The sequence below is a fragment of the Asterias amurensis genome, chromosome 9 (assembly GCF_032118995.1).
Source record: "Asterias amurensis chromosome 9, ASM3211899v1".
NCBI lineage: Eukaryota > Metazoa > Echinodermata > Asteroidea > Forcipulatida > Asteriidae > Asterias > Asterias amurensis.
In genome coordinates, this window is record NC_092656.1 from 10562731 (window position 1) to 10578168 (window position 15438).

General features: G+C 39.1%; 1 protein-coding gene across 1 annotated transcript in view; it reads left to right on the top strand.

Moving 5' to 3' along the window:
- Nucleotides 1-15438, top strand: part of LOC139941581 (cytosolic carboxypeptidase 1-like) — a 39369-nt gene that overhangs the window by 4529 nt on the left and 19402 nt on the right. Inside the window, exons 4-11 of the mRNA XM_071938147.1 lie at nucleotides 389-456; nucleotides 2806-3010; nucleotides 4708-4839; nucleotides 5921-6052; nucleotides 6997-7143; nucleotides 7604-7684; nucleotides 9727-9882; nucleotides 10615-10691. Of these exons, the coding sequence (XP_071794248.1) occupies nucleotides 389-456; nucleotides 2806-3010; nucleotides 4708-4839; nucleotides 5921-6052; nucleotides 6997-7143; nucleotides 7604-7684; nucleotides 9727-9882; nucleotides 10615-10691 (998 nt within the window). The remainder of the gene's footprint in view (nucleotides 1-388; nucleotides 457-2805; nucleotides 3011-4707; nucleotides 4840-5920; nucleotides 6053-6996; nucleotides 7144-7603; nucleotides 7685-9726; nucleotides 9883-10614; nucleotides 10692-15438) is intronic.

Sequence of the window (15438 nt, forward strand, 5' to 3'; positions counted from 1 at the left end):
TTGACAAGCTTGGCCCACTTTCAAAAAGCTGCTAAGGCATGTAAGGAGACAAATCTTGCTGATAAACAGACACTTGAATACTGCACACACTTCACTTGCTGTACTGAAAATATATATAATGAATTTTTTTTTTTTTACTTCACCCAGCTCAATGAAATTTGGCCTATGGCTGGAGACGATTTCATTTCCTAAACTAATCATAACCTTAACACCAACTACATACATGTACTTGACCTTAGCAAAGCAAGTAGGCTAACCTTATGGCAGTTCCTATAAAAATAAGCAGAGTATTCATGATATTGATAGTGACACCACAACTTTTTTTTTAAAGCTTCCTTTTATGTTTATATTGCTTTGACCATGTTGACCATTTATTTTGTCAACGCAGAACAAGTCCGCAAGCAGATAATATCAAAAACTACAAATGGCTTAGAGATTCTACTTTCTACACTGGAGGTGAGTATGACTCTATCGACTCTATCTTTAACAGGTTTTGCTCGTTAATTCAGGAACTTTCAAAAGTTGTTCACCTCAAAGCTGAACTTTTGGAACCCATTTGTTCATAGATTGAATCTATTGTTCCATTGTTCAGTCAGATTATCTTTGAGGACAGTCGTTTGTGATCTCTCTTGCTACCGATAGTCACGCTGAACATTGTGAATGTATGCCAAGTTTTATCCAAATGTTTCCCTGCCATTCTCAACGCAGTTCATTATTTGGCCATCGTTTGGCCATCGTTTGGCCAGAGAATTTAACACATGGTTGAATGTGACTATTTACAATTACATTCTTTAGTATCTTTCTTTCTTTCTTTGTTCAGGTATACATGTATATATTGACTAGAGTGCCAACACCCCGTTATACACGCACTAAGGTTTTGAAGCCGTGTGGGCGCATCCATGTTTATGTACAAACCAATATCAATATACAGTCGACTCCCGTTATTACGAGCTCGCATGTTACGAGGTTCCGGTTGATACAAGGTTTTTTGCCGGTCCCTAATGGCTCCATGCGTGTTTCAATGCATTAAAATACTGATTATACGAGCACGGTAGTAGCGAGAACACGGTTATAACAAGGTAATTTGGGAGACCCATTACGAGCAAAACATTGTTTAAAACCCTTCTATAACGAGAACAATTCAAAAACCAACAAAGGAAATACCTGAGCAGCTGGTAAAGTCGATATTTGTGGCTTTTAAGACATACAATTGAGGTGTTAAGTGGACGCTACCGCTAGCATCACTAATCCGAAATCGGGAGTCACGAGTCAGCAAGCAAGGTTGTTAATTCCAAACTCCGGACAATGGTGGGATTAGGAGGTTTGCATGGTTCAAACATTGGAGAAATCTTAAGAAAAGTCCTGATCCACTGAGTTTATAAGCGTATTATAAATTTTCAGAAGAAAAAAACCACCCGCAACTTACAAGCAAAACTAGTTGCGTGATCAATATTATTGAATGCAAAGCAAGATTTTACCTGGTATCCCACATTGGCAATGAACCATCTAACATGACACAGGTGTTTATCAATGAAAATCAAGATTCTATTTTTTGTTGCTGCGACGAGTGTATTGCACATGCACACACATGCACAGAACAGCACGATCTTCCCTGGTATCTCGCGTTAGCAATGAACCTTCTATTATTACACTTGTGGTTACCAATGAAAATCCAGCTTTTATTTTATTGACTGAAAATTTTCACAGCGTGTGCAATATGCATTGCAGCAGTAAGATTTCCCCTGGTATCTCACAGCAGCAATGAACCATCCAGCATTAAACAGGTGGTTACCAATGCAAACCAAGACTCTATTGCGTTTGCAATAAACTGCCGGCGACCAAAGTTTTGCAAGAGAAACTTCCCAAAACATGAATACAAGTTAAAATCTTACACTTTTTTTCAATCTTGTAAGATGTAAATTGATTTTAAAATTGAATTTAAAACTAAACCAACTTAGTTAAAACAGTTTTATAAGCCCCACGTTGTGCTTGTTTGTGCAGTACCTCGCACATACTACTCTATGCACACAGTAGTATAGTCAATTGCAGCTCTGCCATGCATCTGTGTACACACGTGCGGCCATTATGTCATGTATATGCAAGTACACGTGTTGTGTGCGTGCACAATGATGACGTATGTATCTATATTTAGCGCGCTGCGTTTAAGACGAGATTCGGATAATACAAGGAAAATGGGCCAGTCCGGCGGACCTCGTTATAACGGGAGTCGACTGTATATAGCTCTATGCGCCTAACTTACCTTATTGATACATGTAGATGTAATATAGGTATTATTATTGGCGTTAATATTAAGAAAGAGTTTCAGGCCGGTATGTTTTGTTTTTGGAAGGACACCAAGGCATTTTCCCCTAGGTAAAGGGCACCCTGTGAGGAAATTGTTAATTTTCTAATAGCATTTCAAAAGCACCTAGGCAATGACCAGGGGGCATGGAGGCAATCGTCATCCATGTTGCCTTCGAAATGAAGTATCAGGCCTGGAGTTTTCCAATGAGGGACTCTAGGTGGCAGCAAACTTACCAGGTAAATCCAATGTTCTAGGTTATAGTGCGCATGCTCAGAACAACGTCAACAATGAAAGTTTACCTGGTAAGTCTGCTGCCACCTACCATTCCAAAGTCTCCCATTAGCTTATTCACTTTTGTTAATTTTCTAATGGCATTTCAAGGGCACCTAGGCAATGACCAGGGGGCATGGAGGTAATCGTCATCCATGTTGCCTTCGACGTGAAGTATCAGGCCTGGAGTTTTCCAATTACCCCATTCACTTTGGTTTTGATTCTTCCAGAGTTCCACAGATAGCAATGTGTCTCTCAACGTTTCGTCAACGTTATTGGAGATACTATTCACGGGTAAGCGAGCGTCGATCTTTGTGACTCACAGAGCCACTCAGATTCTACTCACTGCCCTTGGGACAGCATCTCGTGGCCAGCCAGTATCGGATGAGCTCATGATTACACTGCATCAAGTCCTCAGCAAAGTGGCCCCGAAAGGTATGGATAATAAACAAATTCTGTCGCCCTTAAAGGCGGTGGACACTATTGGTAATTACTCAAAATAATTATTCAAATAAAACCTTACTTGGTAACTAGTAATAGGGAGAGGTTGATAGTATACAACCCTGTGAGAAACGGCTCCCTCTGAAGTGATGTAGTTTTTGAGAAAGAAGTAATTTTCCACGAATTTGATTTCGAGACCTCAAATTTAGAATTTGAGGTCTCGAAATCAAGCATCTGAAAGCACACAAATTCGTGTTACAAGGGTGTTTCTTTCTTTCATTATGATCTCGCACCTTCAACAATCAATTGAGCTCAAATTTTCACAGGTTTGTTTTTTTATGCATGTTGAGATACACCAAGTGAGAAGACTGGTCTTTGACAATTACCAATAGTGTCCAATGTCTTTAAAGATCTCCCCCCCCCCAAAAAAAAAATGCATGCCTTTTCGTGTTCTTACTGTCGCTACGAAATGGAAGCTCGCACAGTAAGAGTAGCTCTTTGAAACTGGGCACTAGGCTCGAAGTTACCACTAGACCACAGGCCGAAGCCAGTGATTTTAGTGTTAGTGTAGTAAACTTTCTTCTGGACAAGTCTGGTTGTCTTGTGTTTTTCAACTGAGTAATGCTCTTGGTGACAACGTTATGCTTTGGCGGGTGTGTGTTGCAAACAAAGATTGCAGCGAACCAAGAAGCAACTTTGACACTGGTTCATGTTTAATTTTGCTGTGTTTTTCTCTCATATGAATTTGGCCTTGTGAGCAACAGTTTGACCCAGTCAACATTCTGAGCAACAGGCCCTGTGGTGTTGTTGTTTTTTCCCCCAAAATATCACCCCCTGATTAATAATAATATCAAAGTCTTATAGCGCACGTATCTACCAAACAAGGTACTCAAGGCGCCGAGTAATATACAAACTTTCAGAAAGATAGGTTATTGCAGTGATGAATTCTGAGACCCAATTATTTAGCCCCTTAAAAGGGTTTACAAGGTGCTACGGCGCATTAAGCAGCCACAACCAGGAACACCGGGGCGAACCCCTTCTCTTTTCGATAAGTGCACTGGGTTCTTTTGCATGCGTTACACAACACATGGGACCAACGGCTTTATGTCCCATCCGAAGGACGAAGCAATGGTTAAGTGTCTTGCTTAAGGACACAAGTGTCACGGCTGGGGATTCGAACCCACACTCTGCTGATCAGAAACACCAGAGTTTGGATTCGGTGCTCTTAACAGCTCGGCCACGACACTTCCTCTGATTATCAGATCTGCCAACTCTCCCCAAGTCTGCAGAAAGTTACCTAAAAGTAAACCAATCTTTTCATGTTCTGATGAACTTATTTGACAATCTCCCTGATTATGGAAATTTCCCCCCTCTTCTCTCAAACTGAGGAAACTGTTAGTGCGCCAAAAAATTCTTTGAAGTAGATAACTATATGGGTTGTAATATCCTCGATTCAACTTGCCTCCTTAAGTTTGGTGCCTTATTTCAGACCTTTTTGTGACTCTCATCTCTGATGTAAAAAAATCTTCTAAAACATTTATTGAATGAACAAAGGGAATGAAAACTAACATTTTGTTGTTATATGATCACTATGGAGAAAGTAAAAAGACATTCAAATCTGTTTTGATATGATCCGTGTAGCTGATAGCATTGCGTTATTTAATCTGAGTTCAATTGTTTCTCTTTCACAGACAGGAAGTTTGGTGTGAAAGCCAGGCTGAGTGGCGCCTTACCAATTACATTTGGCCTCATACGCACCAACACAGGAAACTTTGAGATCTTACAACCTTTACTTCAAGTACTCAAGATATACGCAACAAACTGTAAGTTCTTCTTCTTTTCTAGACTTGATAAGTCGTTAGGCGCTGCCTATCACAAATACACATTCTGTCGCTCATGCAACAGTCATAGTGCGATTATACACTCATGCAACGGTTGTTGGTAGCGCATGGCAGTAATAGACCGATCCAATAGGCTCCGCCCACGACGTACGTGTGAGCAAGAACACGTGGGGCTCTCTAAATGCCTCTCTGCACAACTCTGTCACGCGCGCCAAGCATATATGCGCACGCATGTCGGACTTTAGTGTGGGACCTTCGTTGCGTTGTGTTTGGTCAATATGCAATGGGGCGGAAATTACTGGATCGGTCGATTACCACTGACTCACACACATACTGGAATGGAGGATGAGCGTACCGTCCCCATAACCACACCAGGCTTAACAGTTACCGACTTGATTTCAAGACTACTTCTTTTCGTGCAGCCTTCATGATTGAAGATAGTCGCACTGCCAGACACACCGGGTGGGTTTAACCCCTTCTCTTTGCGATAAGTGCGACCTGGGGTCTTTTGTTATGTGTTGATAGTTTTTATAACACACAGGACCTACAGCTTTACTTCCCATCCGAAGGCTAAAGGTTTCTGTGATCCAATTGTGAGACAAAAAGGAAACATTTTCGAATAAAGCAAAGAGTGGTCTCTGATGTTTTAAAGACACTGGACACTATTGGTTATTGTCAAAGACCAGTCTTCTCACTTGCTGTATCTCAACATTATATGCATAAAATAACAAACCTGTGAAAATTTGAGCTCAATTGGTCGTCAAAGTTGAGAGATAACTTTGAAAGAAAAAATACCCTTGTCACACGAAGTTGTGTGATTTCGAGACCTCAAATACTAAATCTGAGGTCTCGAAATCAAATTCCTTGAAAATTACTTCTTTCTCGAAAACTACGTTACTCACAATGTTTTATTCTATCAACAGCCGCCTATTACTCCTTACACAGTAAGGTTTTATGCTAATAACTATTTTAGTAATTACCAATAGTGTCCACTGCCTTTAATGACCATGTTTCTTGGGTGATGTGACCATAATTTGTGTCATTATTTTTCTTTCCTCATCAGCTGTCAACTCATCATTCCTGGGTAAATCCGGAGCAGTGAACTGTATTTTCAGGATACTATCGGTGTGTGGTCGCAAACATAACAACACTTTGCGACTTGCAATAGACATCCTGTGCACCCTTGTCAAATCAAGTAAGATAGAAAACTTGTTTTTGTTTTAAAATGTTTGGAAAAGTAAAAAAAAATACTTTCAAACTAACCAATTTAAAATTAAATTCCGGTGCACAAAGAAAAAATGTTAACTGTTGCAGAATTTGAGCCTGTGGCCTCTGTATATATTGTGTGCTGGTGCTCTACCAATTCAGCTATATAGCCATAATTATGTATTTTGGAATTTTTTCTAAGATGATCTTCCCAAGAAGGAAGGCCGGGAAAATCACCCACAAGGGGATATAAACACCTACATGTAGCTGGCAATAGCCAATCTCTCTCATACTAACAATGGTCAGGCGGTTCTCCTGACAACATTGCTCTGTGATTTTCACTTTTTTTTCTCAAATACTTGACAACTTATGAAGCTTAAAGGAACATTACAGAATTGGTTTTACTAGCAAAACAGTTGCTGGCAGTGTAAGCACTTTATGTAATCCACCATATACATAAACTGGCAAACCTGTAGAAGTTCGAGATCGATCGGCCGTCTGGGTCACGAGATAATAATGAAAAACTGATTACAAATTTTGCATTGCACCCAACATGTCCAAGCCAAAACAAAAATGAATACAATGTGTTGTAAAACGCTCACTGAGCGATAAACTCCAAACGCGAAATTACATTTTTTATTTATCATCAAATGTGAAATTTACAACAGAAGTATTTCAAGGTATGTTTTCTACTATCATCATCATTAGACCGTGTAAGTTTTATGTAAATGTGTAATCTTCACGATTTTTGTTTTTCTGTAATGTTCCTTAAAACTTCTTCATGTAAATTACATTGTACATACTGTACTACATGTACATGTACATTACGTCTTCGTTTACAGTGAGTAGGGAATCATGTCATGGGCAAAAACTTGATCTACAAAAGGTATCAAACTCCTTTTTACAGATTTGTATTGGTTTTTTTTTTTGCAGAGAGTAATGCTGCAAGAGCTGTTGGTCAGGGTGGTGTTAGCATGCTACTCACCATGATGTGTGACTGGCACAAGAACGATGTGAGAAACAGGCATGTGAAGATACGCAAAGCCATCTTGAATACCATCAAAAATGTCACGGCTCTCAGTAAGTAGACAACCACCGTCATGGTGTTTTTAAAAGCTTTATGATTGTGGCTCATTTCCAGATTCAAGACTAATGTGCTTGGGCTTAGGATCTGTTAAGAAATAAGTACTTTCCTTAAGGGAATTCAAACTGGTGGACAAGGCCCAAGCAAGAGCCAGTTACGCAGACTCTGTGGTTTGAAAAATGAAAGCACTTTTGAAATTTCCTCAAGTGTTGCTGTTTGTAAACTGATACTTTAATAGCAGTACTTTTATAGTAGTCCTTCAATGGTACATGTAGTACTTCAATACTGTCTATAGTAGTACTATCTTTGTTAAAGAGGCACCAAAGTCATGTCTCAAGTTTGACTCAAGATCCTATCTTAGACTAGATGCCTCATTTTGAGGATGAGCTTTAAAACTACTGTCTTGGGAATTGTTAATTTGTGCCAATTGATTGATTTGATTACTTTGTATTTCAGAGTCAGGAAGGAAGGCTTTCATGGACTCCAATGGTATAAAAGTCTTGTATGACATCGCTCAGGATTATAATAATAGTCACTGTAAGTATATATTGGATCATTCTGGGGTTTTTAGTTGGGGGTGAGAGAATGTCAGTGTTAAAAGGTCTGATCTTACGGATAAAGCCTACAGGGACCTGTGTGGTTTAAAAGCCCCTGTGGTACATGATCGCCAGGATATTCTTCCTACTTAAAGCCTGGTTCATAATTCCGAAGTGAAGCGAAAGTGATATCACAAATTTAGGACGAGCAAGTCTTCCCAGGTGCTGTGACGTCAAACTTTCTTTGCATTTGCATTCTCTGGAAGTACAGTTGTATGCATTCGCATTTTCTGAAAGTATGAACTGGGCGTTAGTCTTATTTCTGCCCCTGGCTAAACCAGAAATATTGTAATGAAGTAGCCTAAATTGTCTGTTAAACCCATAGAGCTATATATATTGACTAGAGCGCTAAAACCCAGTTATACACGCACTAAGGTTTTGAAGCCGTGTGGGCGCATCCATGTTTATGTATAAACCAATACAAAAGCTTGAAATTTTGTACGGCAATTGTACGGCTATTGATAGTGCGTTTGTTCTTTTTATGTGTCATCGAAGCAAAAAAATGCAGCAAATGTGAGCGCACAATCTGCTGATCAGCGCTCAAACTGCGAGCGTCATGTTTAAAAGGCGCGTATACTTTTTTTAGTACGTCAATCAAGTCGAAGCAGGCCTCAAATTTCCCGGCGGCCACGACGGCCATGGCCGCCGGTGCCCTTCTAACTGGCCGTGGTGCCCCGAGAAAATCGGACGTTTTCGCGGCCAAAAAGGCCGTGCCCTTTTTCTCCGATGGCCGCCGTGCCCTTTTTGAGATCAAAATTTACGTTTTGATACCGTCCGTCTGTGTGCACATAAAATCAAACACTTACATGTACATCCTATATTATTAATCATTAATACACGCACACAGAGCGCGGTCGGTTGTGCAGTGCATGTGTGTGCACGATGCAGAACGAACGACAGACGTGCATCCACACACATTGTGTACTCGAAGTTTATACACGGGGCGGGTGTACTTGCAACGACCATTTGAGAACAATCGCACTGGTACTCATCTTGCAACACGCGTACCCACGCATGGTTGTCCATGATGGGTACCAGCTAATCACAATTTCGGTTTCATTCGAGGTTGGGCGTTCGCCTATTCCACCACTGGTATTGTGCTTGTTCACTGGTACTCGTACATGTTTGTGCACGTGGGCCATGTTACGTAAATCACGCATCATGTACATGTACATGAAAGGTACATGTACCTGTATGTCCGTTGAATAAATCTCCGCTCTACACACAGTCAAGTGACAGCTCATTATTTACGTCCGGCCGTCGCAACAAAATCTCCGCTGCACACCGTTAAGTGACAGTTCATTGTTTACGTCTGGCCATCGCAACAAAAAATTGATGCATACTTTTACTTCCCATTAATCAATAAAATTAAATACATTTAAAAAAAACTTGATGTTTTTGGTTAAAGGGGGAATAAAGGAAAGCAAAAGTAATGAAATGGTTAATTAAAATAGCCTTCATGGACCTTAACTTAACAGAAATTGTTTCATGATCTTTATTTTTTATGGCCTTGATGCCCTTTTTTAAATTTTAAGTTGGCCTTGGTGCCCTACCTCATGGCCTTGGTGCCCTTTCAAAATTTGACAATTTCAAGGCCAAAGTGGCCTTGCCCTAAAAATCGGGAAATTTGAGGCCTGTCGAAGTTACGTTTTTTCGTAGCGAGGACGTACACGATTGGGCAGTCGCGTTCGTAAGCGCACACGCCGAATGTAAAACAAATCGCGGCAATGAGTGTTCTCTTAAAATTAAAATTGTTCCGAATTCACGCAACACATCAAACATGTCTGCACCCAGAGTGGCTTCAAAACGCAGAGCAAGTTAGCGCTCTAGTCAATATATATAGCTCTATGGTTAAACCCTACACTTTTTATGTAGGTCAGCACTTGTGCTCAATTAAATGTTCCTACTCTTTCCAAGGACCAAATAGCATGCCTGTCAAAATGCTTTTGTCAACTTTTGGTCTCACATCATTTCTTTTTCCAGGCAAGGAACTAGATTCCCTTGTGAATCTGACCAGTGTGATTCTCAGGAAGTGTTCTCCTCGTAACCGTCTACCGATAACAACCATCAAATCCTGTGTGGCCTTCACTTTACCTCAGACCACCAATGGCATCTTACCGACTGTACCAGAGATTGAAGGTAACCACAAGGGCTGGCCCATTTAATATTAATAAAAGTAATAATAGTTTTGTTTTTGTATTGTAAATAAAATACACATATTGACTGGCATCGAGGTAACTAGTGTACGTCTATTGCACCAAGGGACTTCGAGTAACCAGAAGAGGGACACTCACAGGCCCGCAGGGGAATAGACGTACATGTACACTAGTTACTGAATTATGCCAGTCAATACATGTATGTGTTTTAAACATACCTCGCTCTTAAATGTGAAATAAGAACAGAAATCTAGATATAAAGGAAGTTTTGTAGTTGCTGTTCACGTCATGAGAGGGTGCTGTAACCGGGCAATATTTTCAAGGACATGCGCACGCGATCACTAGACTATATTAGTTCAGCCCACATGACCGTGTTTCAGCCAACCAGAATACAGAACAAGCAAGAGGTATGTTACAATACCTATTATTTGGTATGTCGCGCCAGAGCAGATAAGAACACCAGACTCAAGTGCTGGTGTTTTTGTATATGGTAATGCCTAAGGTGTGCGCCATTCGTATTCTCAAGAATTGGACGTACACCGAGGGCATTATGTGACTAAGTAAATATCAACAATAATGCATTGTTTTCTTTAGAATGTGGCCAACTTATTTGGTTAAACTGTCAAGATCACTTGCGTTTTGTACTTGTTAAAAACTTGGGGGTAATGATTGCATGTTTTCTTTCAATGACCTTTGACCTATTTTTCTTTTGAAGGTGATGATGTCATAGATGACAGCGATGACCAAGATGATGATATTAGTAGCAGTGATGAACAGAAGGAGAATGAGCAGGTAGGTCTCATTATAAACTGTACAAACCTTGCGAGTAGTCAACTTTCCAGACCAATTGGTTCTAATGATATTGAGTTTTATATAACACCCCTTACAAATATTCTGCCTTTTCATTGGTTTAGAGCGCGTCACATGATATGTCTTGGTTTTACTAGAAACGGCGGGCGTGTGATAGTGCATTGTTTGCTGTGTGATAACTCGACAACTATCACACAGCGTGCAGTACCCAGACGTCTTTGTACCCACCTCGAACCCAATCAGTTGTGTATCTGTGTATCTGAACACGCGTAAGAACGTTACGTGGATGAGGATGATAAATAGTCTGTTGGGGGTGTTATAAAACAAATACTGACTGCTTTTACTCGTGCTATGGTTTAAACTCTGACTCCCTCGGACCGTTCCATTTTCCCTTGGCTGCGCCTCTGGAAAATAGAACGCTCTGGGGATCACCTCGGGAGTCGTAGTTTTAACCCACTCGAAGCAGTCAATATTACTGTGTGTGCGTGATTCTGATCATCAATCACTTTAGTTTATAGGCACTGGACACATTTGGTAGTTACTCAAAATATAGCATAAAAACTTACTTGGTAGTGAGCGATAGAGAGCTGACGATGACTAGAGCAAGCTAGAGCAAGCTAGTCCAAAAACATTGAGACCAATTCAGAACTGACTCCGCGGCAGTACAGTTAATTACGATCCTATAAGCTAAAGTAGTAGTCCAGTCTATTTTCTCTACCATCCGCCCTGGTAATAGTTAAAAGCAGGACAGTTCTTTTCAGAACTGAGAAGTCTCCCGAACCTCCGACCGATTATCTACTCCGTGGCAGTAGAATATAGCAAGACAGTTTTCTAAGATCAAACTCTACCTGGCAAGTAGATACACATAGTGTTACTGCAAACCAAATATATATTGAGCTAAAGATAGTATAAAACATTGTGAGAAGCGACTCCCTCTGAAGTAGCGGAAATGGTTATTTCCCACTAAAATGTTTGAAAGACCTCCTTCATAATAGCAACAGCTCTCCAGCACTTTTTACCAAGTAAGTGTTTTATGGTCTTTACCTTGTGGACAAATTACCAATAAACACAGTTTATGGCTGTGACCAATGTTTTATATTATTGGAAAAGTAAATTGGGCATGAAAGAAGGAAAGTTAAAGACACTGGACACGATTGGTAATTGTCAAAGACCAGTGAGATAACTATGAAAGAAAAAAAACCTTGTCACACAAAGTTGTTTCAGATGCTTGATTTCAAGACCTCAAATTGTAATTCTGAGGTCTTGAAATCAAATTCTCAAAAACTACGTCACTTCAGAGGGAGACGTTTCTCACAATGTTCTGTTTACTGTCAAACTCTCCACATTACTTGTTACCAAGTAAGGTTCTATGCTAATAAGTATTTTGAGTAATTACCAATAGTGTCCACTGCCTTAATAAATTGATTAACTCAACTAAGAAAAACATAGAATAAGACTGGACCTGTGTTTCTGGGTATTTGGAAAGAGTTAAGATTTTTGTCCAACTGCCGTTCATGTTATCATTAAATTTTTGTAAGGGTCAAACGAAATCGGGCATGAAACCCACATACTGTTAATGTAGGATTTCTACAAAAGTGACTCAATATAAAGTAGTTTGTATTTTATCAAGTTGTTTTTATCGTATAAAAGTTGAAGGTTTAGTGATAAAATCCTGCTCTGGGTATCTTCGGTTTCAAGAATTGTTGATAAAATAAATTAAAAAGAAATCATTTCATATGTAATAAAAAAAAGTCTTGTTTTTGCATTGTCAAACAAATAAGACTTGCTCAGTCTATTGATAACGCACATTACATGAATGCATTTACTTCAAATAAATTCAGATGTGTTGACAATTGATAACAACATGGATGAGAAATTTCAGCCTTGTGTTTGATTCATGTTATGTCTGCCTGGTTAAAAGTATGCAGATGTTATTTACTTCAGATATGAAGAAATCATGTTCTTTGATCTACTACTCTAGGGCTGAGGAGGTTAATGTTCCCAGAAGCTCCTATAAAATCTATGACTCCAGTGGATATCATTTACATACATTGTAATTGCAGTGATGGCAATTACACATGTCTCCATTATCAAGCCATAGCCCCCTCTTGTGACACAACTTTGCCAGTTTCTACTGAATCATAAAGAGAAAGCCTGGATTGAAGGCCACTAACCTTTTGCTAAACACATCTGGCAAAAGTTGTGGACCATTATCAAGCCTTAGCCCCCTCTTGTGACACAATTTTGCCAGTTTTACTGAATCATTTAGTGAAAGCCTGGATTGAAGGCCACCAACCTTTTTCTAAACACATCTGGCGAAAAATTTGTGTGAACCATTTACAACTAAAATTGATATCCCAATTTTTTATTCTTTTCGCTTTACTTTTGCTGAGATTTGAAATGTCTCTAGTTATACATGTGTACGAACATCATTTTAAAAAAATGCATATTTTTTAGCTTTTAATGAAGCTTCTTTATTACAATAAATCAACGGTTGGGAGAAAAAAAAAGAAAAAAAATGACACATTGTTAAATCGGCTTCAAATTGACAAATTGTCAATATTAATTTTTTGCCACCTCTTGATTCTTTTCTTGTTTTAAGTCGCTTTATAATAGAATAATAGTCTTTTCATTTCATCAAATTCATCACGATTTCTTTGGTTGTGAACAAAAAACCATGTGGACTATTGTGTTAAATTTGCATCAGAGATGAACAACATTCCTTACATGTCTTATCCGTAGCAATGGGTGTTAGCACTGTACATGTATACTCAATGATTTCCTGAGTTCTCTGAAAAGAAATAACAGGTTTATTATTACTTTGGTGGGATTCAAACCCATGACCTTTGCAATTATAGAGCAGTGTCATCTACATCTACATACGTGTTATACCAACTAGACCACCGAGAAAAATAACCGCCTATCACAATAGTGACCTACATGTATAGTGAACTGACTCTCAAAATTAAACAGTCCAACACACAGATCCTAGAATCGTAGACAATTATCCATTCAGAAAGTTTGAAGTGGTTTTTATACTTTAAGCGCTATGATTAATGTCTGAATCTTTTTCGTTAGCAGCTCTTAAAAAAAAAAAAAATCAAGCTCATCTGAAAAGATATGTCCACCTAATAACTCTTGGCAAGGCCAAACAAAGTGGATGTATTATGAACATTCTAATTGTTGGCTGAGATTAGGCCTATAGAGTTTGCTTTGAATAGAAGTGGGACTAAAAAAAAAACGCTCTATTCTTGTAATGAAAAAAACAAAATGCTCAAAGGTGATTCGGTTTTGACAAAACTCATTACAACCTGGAAATGTTCATCCCTTTAAAACCCCAGGCCCTACATTTATCAAAACAAATGCTGATCAGCAGAACACACCTAGCCACTAGACGCATTCTTCTTTAAAAAAAATCCAGCAAAAACAGGCACTCGAAAGATCTGCGTTTATCTGTGGACTACCCAATAGCAGTCAGACAATCGCTCCATATAGGAGAGATGTATTTTGTACTCATCACCCCCCCCCCCACATGAAAACGTGCTACAATGGTTACCATAACACAACACCTGGACTTCCATGGAGCATTTCAAGGAGACATCAAATCATGTCATTTCCCCCTACCTGGAATTAAACAAGCATGCAATGTTTGTGTTTTGGATTAAGCCAATCTTTTTTTAATCCATCATGTTTGTAACCCATGAGTCCATTTTGATCAGGCTAATGACCCCTCAACAAACTCAAGAGAGTTGTTACTGGCAGGGATACACATTATTGCCTCAAGTTAGCCCACTGCACCCACAGTAGTTGCAATGTTGCCCTGTGTTTTTGTTGTGGTGCCCTTTGCAAAGTTGCATTTATTCACCATGTTTGCGACCCATGGGTCCATTTACATTTATGTAGGATAAAAACAGTCAAAAAGATAAAAAAAACGAAGATACACTTTGCCTTTTAGAAAAAAAGATCTTTTAGATCAAACTTAAAGCCATTGGACACTTTCGGTAAACAGTATTGTCCAAGGCCCACACTTCGTGTATCACAACTTATATAAAATAACAAACCTGTGAAAATTTAGGCTCAATCGGTCATCGGAGTCGGGAGAAAAATACGGGAAACCCATCCTTGTTTCCGCACTTTTCGCCGTGTCATGACATGTGTTTAAAATAAATCCGTCAATCTCGATATCGAGAATTGTTATTGTTTTAATGTTTTCATCATGTTCATGGAATAATATTTCAAGAGAAGTCTTTCACCATTACCTTCTGTAAACCATGTAAATTATTTGTAAATCTGTGAACTTTTAGTTTTTGTTCTGTACAGAAAGTGTCCAATGGCTTTAAGGTGCACTTCATAACTTCATAAACCCTGTTTTTATAGTTAGTGATAGCAGCCAGATTAAACATGTTAAAAGCTGATGAAAGCTTGATTTATGTACACGTATGTGGGGGCAGTTTTTTAAAAGATGTTTTAAGTCAATGAGCACTGAAGGGGTGGTAGGATCTAGTAAACTCACGTAGGACTGTACATGTACTCTGTAATGTGTAGGTTTGTTTTTAGCAAGCTGCTGTACATTTTTTAGGAGGGGTGCATGTTGTTTACACGTATTTTTAGTGGCACTTTCTGTCTATATTTCTGGCTATATTCAAATAAATAAAATTTTAAAGGGACATGTAAGAGTCATGGGATTAGGACAGTTGGTGTCCGACAACAAATCACTAAAACCTTAAAA